The 11,111-nt window shown below is 42.0% G+C and overlaps 1 protein-coding gene across 2 annotated transcripts in view; it reads right to left on the bottom strand.

The window, feature by feature from the left end:
* Window positions 1-4,612: 4,612 nt before the first annotated feature.
* Tet2 (tet methylcytosine dioxygenase 2) overlaps window positions 4,613-11,111 on the bottom strand; it is a 76,541-nt gene continuing 70,042 nt past the window's right edge. For both annotated transcript variants that reach the window (XM_051185463.1, XM_051185464.1), the window contains 3 exons: window positions 10,759-10,896; window positions 8,050-8,401; window positions 4,613-6,162 (listed from right to left, as the gene is read on the bottom strand). In XM_051185463.1, coding sequence (XP_051041420.1) covers window positions 4,727-6,162; window positions 8,050-8,401; window positions 10,759-10,896 — 1,926 coding nt within the window. In that variant the 3' untranslated portion in view covers window positions 4,613-4,726. The remainder of the gene's footprint in view (window positions 6,163-8,049; window positions 8,402-10,758; window positions 10,897-11,111) is intronic.

Raw genomic sequence — 11,111 nt, 5'->3', positions numbered from 1 at the left:
GGTATTTAGACAGGTGGCCTCAAATGTATCTGAACAAAAGAATCTTTGTTCTGAAGCACACTGCTAAAACTGGAATAATGTAAATTGCAGTTAATTCCTTTCTAAGTATTCTTTGTGTTCATTTTCTCGTGGAGGGAAGGGAGGAGGGAGGGATGTAAGTAAGCAGAAAGTACATGGGCCCCCTGGCCAGATGAGTGACAGAAGTCAAGAAGGAACTGTGTCACGGATCAGGGTCAGCCCTAGTCTTAATTCTAGAGAGAAATGCAACCCCATCCTCCTTTTCTGACAGAACACTCTCCTCCAGATGGCTTTTTAAACCAACAGCACCAATTTAGAGCTCTCGGGGCATGACTCTTTTTAATCAAATCATTTCTCACACGTCATGGTTCTCCTGCAGATTAGGCAGGAGCTAAAGCTAACGTAGAATTATCCAGTGGGGGGAACTGTTGTGTCTTAAAGCAGCTCGAGGCTCAGGGAGGTAGCAGGTTCTACTCTAAGGGCAGCTTTGCACAGCTTTGTTCTTGGTGGTTCTAGGAGAGGCAAGCAGCTAATAAAGCTCCTTGACAGCTTGTACATCTGTCATTCCCAGCTGTCCATCCTTACAAGTCCTCTGCAAGCTCAGCTGCATGCCTTCTGCATTGTGCTGACGACACCCCCAGCTTCTGAAGGTCAGGGGGATCAGGTGTGGAGGGAGCTAGCAGGAAAAGCATTGAGGTGTGTAGTGTCCCATCACTCCTAACCTTGCAAAGGAGGACAGTGGGGATTTGCAGAGGTTTAGATAGATGATGGATCATGATAGTGTATGCCCAGAAGATTCAACTTTTAAAACTGTGATGGGCTGCTGCCTGCTGGCTTGGAGCAATCCTGGAGGCATCTGTTAGCGAGCTAAAGGTTACTAGGGGCCTTAGCTTGTACCACTTGAGTCAAATTTGTTCCTAGGCCAACAGAAAAGAAATATGAAAGAGGGAATTCCTTTATTAAAGGCATGATGGAAATGAGTGCCCTCTAATTTGGGACGAGGTAGGCTGTAAGACTCTCCTGGGATCTGGGAAGCATTGCAGCCAGAGTGCATGGGGACTGCAAACTGACTCACAAGCCTACAGTAGACGGGGCTGAGGGCAGGGTTGACTCAAAGCCCCTGGAAGCCACACGGGACAGGTGCATCTGGTACTGCTCAGGCACCTTCCCTGTAGCAGACCCTTGGAGGCCTTTAATAGTCAGGAAGTGGACATTTCAGAGTGACCATAAACAGGCTGAGATTACAGACTGGGACATAAGCCTGTGGATATGGATCAGCTGATGGCTGAGCTAAAATGACAACCTAGGACCAGCTGCTGTGGTCACTCCATTCTTAATTACCCATCTACATGTACAAAGGAAATAGGCTGGAAATGAGCAGAGAAAGGGGTGATGAGGGCATCTCCTGACTAGAGAAACAGCTTTGGGTTATCCATTTCGACTTAGTTTTACACGGGGAAGAACTGTGTGGAAAAGTATCTGTAAAACAACAAAACCCACTTCTATTTGTGGGACAGAAACTTCAGCAGTGCTACACTTTGAGTGCATTAAATAAATATAAATTTTATTAAAAACACTCACATAGCATTATTAGGAATGATATAATAATAAACAGCTTTCAAATAGCCTGCATAACATTACAATACTTACAGTATTTATAACCGTCCTCAGGTTTTATAAACAAACCCAACATCTCATGAATGAAACTAAGTTAAAAAAATAAACCATAGAAAAATGCGCACCGAAGTTCATTATCTTAGTGTCAAACTGCAAAAGATTTTCCTAACAAGTTAAGCACTACCTTGTAAAGTGAACTATACATCACTGTGCGTCAATCAGGATGAAAAATTCATTCAAGTAATGTTGACACCATGCAGAAGCACTTTCAAGTATGGCTCTGTAGTCAACCTATTCCTATAGAAGCAAATCTCTGATCTGCTTTCCATTTGCTCTGAGAGAGGCTGGGTGTCATTTAATTGCCTCTCTTCCTACACAACTCATCCTCTCAAAAAAAAAAAAAAAAAAAAAAAAACCACACTTCCCTGCTCCTGTTCGCCAGCAGTTTGACAAATGACAGTGGGTGACATGTAAAGCAAACATTCCTTATGGATGGCTGGCTCAAGATTGCCAAACGCACCTGCAGGAACCTGATGTCATAGATTCAACATCATGGTATGGAAACCATTAAACTTGTGGTTTTGTGTGCAAAGCAGACATTCTGAAACTTCTAATGACAAAATGTGGCCAATAAATTACAAAGTTCTCCACTGATCACAAAGCTATTTCTTTGAAAAGCTAGTGAGCAACACTGTATTTAGGCCACAATGTAACAGAGTCCTATTTATTGCACAGCACACCACCAGGTTCCAGGACTGTTTGGAGACACTCATGGATATGAACCTGTAATCATTCCTAGATCAAAAACCTCTGTGGATTTGGCCAACAGCCCTGTACTGACCTTTTACCTCACTTACTTCACAAGTTTCCCTTTATCAGGTCAGTGCACTCTATTTTAAACTTTTTACTTTGTTAAAAAAACATCAAAACTTTCCAAACTTTAAAAATGCTTTTCTTTATAATTAAAAGCTGACAGGTTTACAAAATTAGTTTCAGTTATCATGTACAAGCAAAATGGGAGGGATTCAAGAAAAAAGACTTAAACCCCTGAAAAAAAAGAATATATTAACTGACAACTTTACATAAACACAGATGATATGTTGGCATAAGGAGAACGAGCTGAATATCCCTGAATTTTTAGAACAAAAAGTTTGAAATTCAAGTTATACTTGCTAAGAAATCAAGTATTGAAAACGGTATGCTTTAATAATAATAATAATAAAAAAAGACTTTTAAAAAATGGTGGTATACAATGCTATAAGCTTTCACTTAGTTCAATATCCCATTGCCAAACTAGTGTTGAGGTATATGACAAATAGGAACATCACTCAAACTTTTAATCAATTCTTAGCTCACATTGGCATCTTATTTGTAGCAGTCTGAGTAGCACCATCATGATGTGAATTTTGCTTCAATCTCATATATATATATAACATATATATATATACACACATATTGTATATATTTAATATTTTTACAGTACTAAAATACTAAAGCATTGCATTAAAAAAGTTTTGTTTTACAATTTAATTTACTATACAACTCTTTCATCTTTTTATACAAATTTATGATTTAAAATCACCACAGCAAACCAGCTGCCTGTTATTTAGGGTTTTTGTTTTGTTTTGTAACTGACAGATTACGGAACCCTGTCTGCTCATCTTGTGCAGGCATCAGTCCACTCTAGCTTCCTGGTTAGGAGGGGACTTAAGCAAAGCAATGGCATTGCAATGCGTGAGTAACCCAAAGGCAGCCTGCTGTCCTGGACATACAGATGCACGGCAGTGTGGACTTAAATGGACAACTTGGCTGGGTCTGTGGCATGCCGTTAGTTATTGCCTGCAGTTAAGGGAGAATCCAGCTGTACACACAGAAGCAATGAGCTTGTCATCCCGTTGTTTATAGTATAGCACGGAAGATAAGCACCAGGGAGCATGTATTTTGTAGACCAACACATCCATTCACCTTCGGTTTGGATTTCACAGGCCGTGTCAACAATGAATACTGCTCATGAGCAGATACATGGCTAAAAGCAAATGTTTTAAAAGCTTTCCTTTTTTTTAAAAAAAATAAACCTTTAATCCTAAATGAAAGTAAACTTTTTTTTTTTTTTTTTTTTTTTAAACATCTCAGTACCTTAGCATTGTTCAAGTTGCCAAAGCTTAGGTAGGCAAAGTGCTTCTAAAACACCACTTAAAATATTTCAATATACATATATTTGCACATATAAAAATGTGTATATGTACACATAATGTTTATAGTCCTACAAGGACATCACTGGATGAGCACAGTCCAGAGGCCTTTAAAATGTCCACATTTTTAAAAACTAAGCTGTATAAGAATAAGTAATTAAGACAGAAATGTAAATGAAAGGCGCCCTAGCTCTTCAAGGGCACCCACTGCACTGGCCGCATGGGAAGAAGGCATTGACTTTTCAGCTATTAAAGACACCATTTTTGTAGCACCATTTCACGTCACACCCAAACAAATTCAGTGTTTTGCCATTATTCACTTAAACTTCTTGTAGCTACTTTGATAAATAAGTTAATATCGAGATTACAGTAAAAACTGCATGTTAAAGAGCCATAATTCCAGTATTCAGAACATTGGAGATCAGCACCAGATGATTCCAGCAACCGTACGACTACAGAACTGTGTCCCATGACTCTGCACACTTGGTATTAGAAGGGGTCACATGTATGGAGTGTCGAAAGAGGGAGCATCTCACACACATATGACATCAGCCAGTAAGAGAACCAGTGGTTTTGAAAATATAAACTGTGGAGCACTTTCTTTCTGCCTTCCCTTTGCATAGGATGCTTTGGTCTTTTTCCTGAATGCCATCAGTGACCGCTTGGGAAGTCAGTAGAGATTAAGTGCAATGGTAAAATTAATCCCTATTTTGCTGGTGAGCTGACACCCTCCCCCAAACACACACGCACCCAACCACACACCCACACCCACCCACTCCCACACACACCCACCCACACACAGCATTTGTCGTGGATGCTGTGACCTGTCCCAACTGCCCATGCCAAGAGAACTGTACTACTGACAGGATGTTCTTAGTGGCCTGGCATAAAGGACAGCATCATACATATCTGTTGTAAGGCCCCGTGACCTGAGTGAAGGCATATGGAGATGTAGTCACCGTGGAGTCTGTGGTCAGGGACACTGTGTTCTCAGCAAGAGACTGGATGAAGCGCAGGTAACTGGGCTCAGAAAGTTCCTGCAGCTCTGTGGGCTCACGTTTTACCCTTTTGCCATGGCTTTTCTGAGACACATGGTCTGGTCCATACTTTTCATACTCTTCCTCTTTCTCTCGGGCCTTTTCAGCCATTTTGGCTTCCCAGAGAGCCAAGCCATGCTTTGGCTCATTCAAATTCTTATGCTGGTAAAATACAAGTGAGATCCTGGTGGGATTAGCCCGGTCGGGATTATTTATTCGGGTTGTGGCATGAAGCTCTCGCTTTGCACACTCAATGAGAATGGATCCGTGAGCTGGAGCCACAGCCACCCCTCCAATGTTAGGATCCAGAAAGCTCTGCTCACTGTCTGACCAAACCTCATCATTGTCCTCCACGGAAGAAGCTGCACCCTGGCCTGCTGCCCCAGGCTGCTTCTCCTGACTGCTCTCAGTCATATTGTGTAATAGACTTTGGGCAGGAGCAGTGCTATCATGATTAAGCCCAGGAAGCACCCTTGATAGCCCATTAGCTGCGCGGGAGAGCATGTCAGTCTCCTTGTTGTGGAAGGCTTGACTGGAGCTGGTCGTCAAGCCCGAAGCTGCAGGGGGGTAGCTGTGGATAGTGTGAGAAGGTGGATGATGCTCGCTGTTTCTGTAGTCTGTGTTTGGATTGCTCATGCTGTATGGTAATCTGGAGGCAGCTCCCATGAAATGGCCATCCATCTCGGGGGTGGGGTAAGGAGGAAATGTTGCTAGGCGATGTACATTCGGTTTTATGGTACAGTCGCTGAAGGCATCTCGATGCATGTTTTGGTTTCCGTAACTTAAGTACTTAGAGGGACTGTCTCCAAACCTCTGTTGGTAAAGTGTGTGGATGGGTGGTAGGTTCAGCTTGGGGAGATGGTTCTGGCTTGGATATCTATACAGATCCCTAGGCTGAGACTGGGGGGAGTAAGACCCTAAGAACGGAGAACAGTTGTCTACTGACACATTCCCATTGCACTGATATGCTGCATATTGGTTATTCTGATGGAAAAGCCCAGGGTAGGGGTTCATGGAGTCAGAAGAACTCAAATATGAGCCTGCAGCTTGAGATGAGGTGGGATAAAGGTTTGCATGGTTGGTATCTCCATACATATCTGCAGTGTGTGAAGAACTTGGATAAGGATTAAGCGGATTGGGCCGTCTCATGTATGGGTTGGTGGAGTAAGAGCCAACGGACTCAGACTGAGAGTTACTGGACAAGATATGCTGTGGCTGAGGTGGCCGCTGCACTTGCTGAAGTTGCCTCTGGAGTGGCTGTGGCTGCTGTATGACAGATCCTGAAGGCCGCAATTGTTCTAAAAAGAGAGCAGGGACAAATGCATTCATTGTTATTTTAAGAACTCTAGTGGATATACTTAAGTATATGTAACAGCATACTCAATCCCCCTAGCAAGGATAATGGGAAGCCAGGGCTCTGAACATAGGCAAGCATAATCTGTTGTGTTTTAAGTATTAGGATAAACACTGAACTTTTAATACTACATTTTGTAAGTAAGGAAAATGTAAATCCACCAGAGTCATTCAAAAGGCCTCTCTGACTATCTCCCTACCCTTCTTCAACTTAGCCCATGTCCTTCCTCATCTTCAATGCAAACATAGTTTGATAAAGCAGTACTGTACTGTTGAGTGCCTCCCTTACCTCTACTGTTCCTAGAGGAGGGGACCTGTTTTGTTTTACTTCTCAATTGTCTGGCATATGACAGAACTGGTTACATAAATAAAATGACAAGAATGTCATTCATCTTTACCTAAAAAGGATCTTATACAATTGGTCAGTGGACTAAATATTGTAATTATAGTTTTTGCTTAATAACTTAATAATTGCTATGTTAAAGTTAAAACCCTTCTTTTATTTAGACAGAAAAGAGATGATGGGGAATGTTCTGTATACGTCTTATTGGCTGATGAATAAAACACTGGTTGGCCAGGCAGGAAGTGATGTAGCATGGCAGATACTTCCATTAGCTAACCATAGAGGTCAGGAGGTCTGTACAGACAGGCAGGAAGTGACATCTGGGCAGAATCAGAATATAAGCAGGGACAAAGAGGAAATGGCTCTCTTCTCTGCAGAGATGTAGCAGGCAAAGGAGATGCAGGTCCGGCATTCCCAGTAAGCCAAGACTACATGGAAATACTTAGATTGATAGAAATGGGTTAATATTTAAGACAGAGCTAGCCAATAAGAAATGCTAGTAACTGGCCAACAGTTTCATAATTAATACAGAGTCTCTGCGTGTTATTTGGGGCTGACACGGCAGTGGGACCAGGCTGGCAGGAAAGTGCACGTAACACTACTTCATGAGAACATCTCCTAGGGAGGAAGTTTACACAGTTATAAAGAGCACCTTGTAGAAAGTTCTGGCTTGTAAGCTGTAAACTGTTAAAACAACCTGCAGATTCCGAGACACAAACAGTTTTCCACCACAGAAACCAGTAAGAAGGGGATTTTCATCTCTCCAAGCAAAGAGGACCATTTGTAAGCAAATCTGCGGTAAGCTAAATTTAAAGAACATTCTTGTCATTGAGGGTCAAGCCTATAAATATACTTTGTAAAAACTGGATTTCTTTTTAGTAGCTCTAATTGTAGGCATAAGGCAAGGGGCTCTGGGCCTATTCTCTATTATTATTACCATAGACAGAAACTCTTCTGGTGAGTGTGGGTCCTTAGCTAACCCGATCAAACTTGTCTATGAAAAAAATATATTCAGCTTACCCTCTACCCTGTAAAGTGTACTTTCAAACACATTTCACTATAGTACTATTTAATTATCTAGGCTTAATGACTTGGAGTCATCCTAAGATTTCTCTCTTTTCTTCTACTGTTTTGCATTCTGAGAGGCTTTACTTGCATAGTTTCTTACATATTTATTTAACTCAAAGTCTTGTGATCCCTATCGTGCTCAAATGCTCCCTTCTTCAACTTGGCGAACTGTCACTGCGTGATTTACATAACTTTTGACACATAAACGACCAGTCTAAATGTTTTGTTATTTGTTACATATAGAACAACCCCGATGTCTCTACTCTGAGATAGATGGTTCACCTACTCTCTGACAACTCCAGTACAGCCTGAACCAGGCTACTTGGGGGAATATTGTGGTAAAGACTCAGACCACGATGTTAACACCCCCCCCCCAGGATTCACCCAGCACATAAGGCCACAAATGTCACACGGAGTTCACCTGGCAGCTGTTTCATTTGGCTTGTAGTTTCCATCTGCTTTGTTCGTGAGGAAGACTTCTCCTTTTCATTCTTATTTGAGCAGTTCTCCAGGGAAGAAAGCTTTTCAGCTGCAGCTCTCTTGGCTTCCAGTTTTCTTTGTCGGCAACTCTTGACCGGCTCCGCTAACATCCTCACTTTCCTCCGAAAAGAGTTCAGGACCTGAATGGACCCCTTTCGTATCTTTTCCTCCTGACCTTCAGTGCTCCCAAACTCATCCACAGGAGAGATTTTGTACATTGGTAATACATGCAACTGCTCATCCTTAGGTTCTCCTCCAATTTCTCGATTGTCTTCTCTAGTGAGGGTGCAGACCTGATGGAGGGGAAAGGTTCCAGGCTCAATGGCAGGTCAGGACAAAGTGTGGACATGCTAGGGTTTCTCCCTGCATAGATCAGGGACATGCGCACTATCAAAACCAGACCCGCCTGTTACTAATGAGGATAATGTACAAGTGGAGGACAGAGAGAAAACACAAGCTCCCCCTTTGTACTTTCCAAGTCAATCAGCAGTCACCGAGAAGTGACTGCCCTGCACTTTTAGCTAGAACCAGGGGAGGAAGACATACTTCTTCCAGATGAAATGATGTGATCTCCCGTTTCACACATATTAAACATGCATGGCAGATCATTTCTTTCAAGAAGCTACAGCCTGCTTCTAACCATGTGACCACCATGAGCAGTGGTGTGAGGAACGGTGATAGCTCAACACAGTTCTTCTTCCCTCAGACCCGACTCCTAACTGTCCACATTTAAAAAATTTCCTATGTTCAAGAAACCTTACAGCTGGGCAGTTGTGGTGATGTTTTGTTTATGATCTAACAAATAAAGCTTGCCTGAAGTTCAGAGTGCAAATTTAAGTGCACTAGTCAGCCATACAGGCCAGGCGGTGGTGACTCACACCTTTAATCCCAGCACTAGAGAGGAATAGAAGGCTAGATGAGACAGGAACTCTCTCTTCAGTCTGAAGATTTTGTAGAGGTGAGAACTCTCTAGTGGTTGGCTGCTTTGCTTTTCTGATCTTCAGCTTGAACCACAATATCTGTCTTTGGGTTTTTATTGTTTGTGCTATAGGCACTAATGGCACATGACTTTAATCCCTGAACAAAGAAGGCAAGTGATCTCTATGAATTTGAGGCCAGCCTAATCTGTAGAGCAAATTCTAATACTGGCAAGTCTACACTTGAACTCAACCCCCATGCAAAAAAAAAAAAAAAAAAAAAAAAAAAAAAAAAGAAAGAAAGAAAAGAAAAAGAAAAAGGAAGGAAGATGAAAAAATTTACAAGATGCCAAATAAAATAAAATGAAATAAAAATGAAAAATGATCTGGTCATGGATATAATTCATGCATAGTTGCACATATCCTCTTTTGCTTTAATACTTTAAATGTAATTTTCTTTTGCTAAATGATAAATGAAGAAAAGAAGACCTAAAAGACAAGTAGACATAAAAATGAGTAGGAGATACCCTCTAAAAGGAATGTGATCTTTCCAGATGACTAAGGAATTATGAAGCATGTTTCCCAAACTCATGTCTCTGCATACATTTCTCACGCATATTTATCACTACTCAATTCTCATCTAGAGTGCCTTTCCACCTTGCCCTGTTCACAGGTGGGCTGACTCAGTTCCCACTGCAATCATCTCACTAGAATGAAAACTTGGCTACATGACTGAGCTATTGTTTCTTCCAAATGTCAGAATATAGCGGCCACCAATGGCTGACCAGGGTGATGAGCAGATTGTTTTCCTGGATCTAAGTGTGTTTATGACCGAGGACATATTAATCCAGTGTCCACTGTAATATGTAGGCACGATGAGCTCCTTTGGACTCCTTGTACCTGTGCCGTGAGCATGACACTGGGTGTCAATTACTTCCCACCTTAGTTTTGGGGTAGCAGAGTATCTATCTCTCTCACTAAGCCTGAAGTACACTGATCTGCCCGGTTGGCTGGATAGCAAGCCTTAGAGATCCTGCTGTCTCTGCTTCCCCTATGCTGGGATTAAAGATGCCTGCTTTTTCCCATTGGTGCAGGGGATCTGATTCAGTTCTTCAGGCTTGAAGGCAAGTACTTTTCTGGCTGAAGAGCTTCTACAGCTATCACTGTGGCAGTGATAACACACTTTTCATTTGTATTTCAGTAGTGCACCCATGTGTGTGTTTTCTTTTCCCAGTTGTTTCGTTATAATTCACTACATACCTAAAGTCGAAATTTGATTTTTTTAAAAAAAGATTTCTAACTGTATGTACGGATGTTTTGTTTTTATGGACATGAGTTAGCATGACTACAAAAGCCAGAAGAATGTACCAAATCCCTCGACCTAGAATTACAGGTGGTTCTGAGCCATGGGTGCGGGGATTGGAACTTAGGTCCCCCACAAGAGTAGCAAACACTTTAAACCACTAGCCTGTCTCTCCAGCCCCAGTTTTAGTTTTCTTGATAAGTCCCTGGAAATAACAATGTGTAAACCTGATTTAGATTAATTAGTGCTAGGATGTCCAAACTCTCTTGAGGTTGCCAACATTTCTACTAACGCGCCGCTCTGTTAATGAGCATGCTAGTAGTGACCAAGAGGGTTACTTTGGAACACAATTTACATCTGTCCTGAGCCGGCCCCACACAGCCCATGCTTTTCACCTGCAGATGCTGCTAGGATCATGGGTGTCACTTACCAATGTGCTGCCATTTGGCATGTTGTGCAGGTCTCTGTGGGCGTGAGCACAGAAGTCCATACATGCAGTGACCCCTGAGAATGGTCGGCCTTCCTTCAGACCCAAACGGCACTCTGGAGCTCTATGTTCATATTCAATCTGGAAAAAATTATGTGCGAGTGGGAAGGTAATTCAGAACAGTTTTTACTTTTGCCCTAGAAACTAATACCTAGGCATTATATCTAGGAAATGATGGAATGACGACAAAAAAATAGAGTATACACTAGAACACGGAAAAGTTTCACGTGACAAGATTACTGAGGAAGACATCCATGGGCATGTGTGATGCCAGGGACCAAACTCAAGGCTTCACA

The sequence above is a fragment of the Phodopus roborovskii genome, unplaced genomic scaffold (assembly GCF_943737965.1).
Source record: "Phodopus roborovskii unplaced genomic scaffold, PHOROB, whole genome shotgun sequence".
NCBI lineage: Eukaryota > Metazoa > Chordata > Mammalia > Rodentia > Cricetidae > Phodopus > Phodopus roborovskii.
Note: the sequence above shows the minus strand (reverse complement) of the source record. Positions and strands in the feature narration are given on the sequence as shown.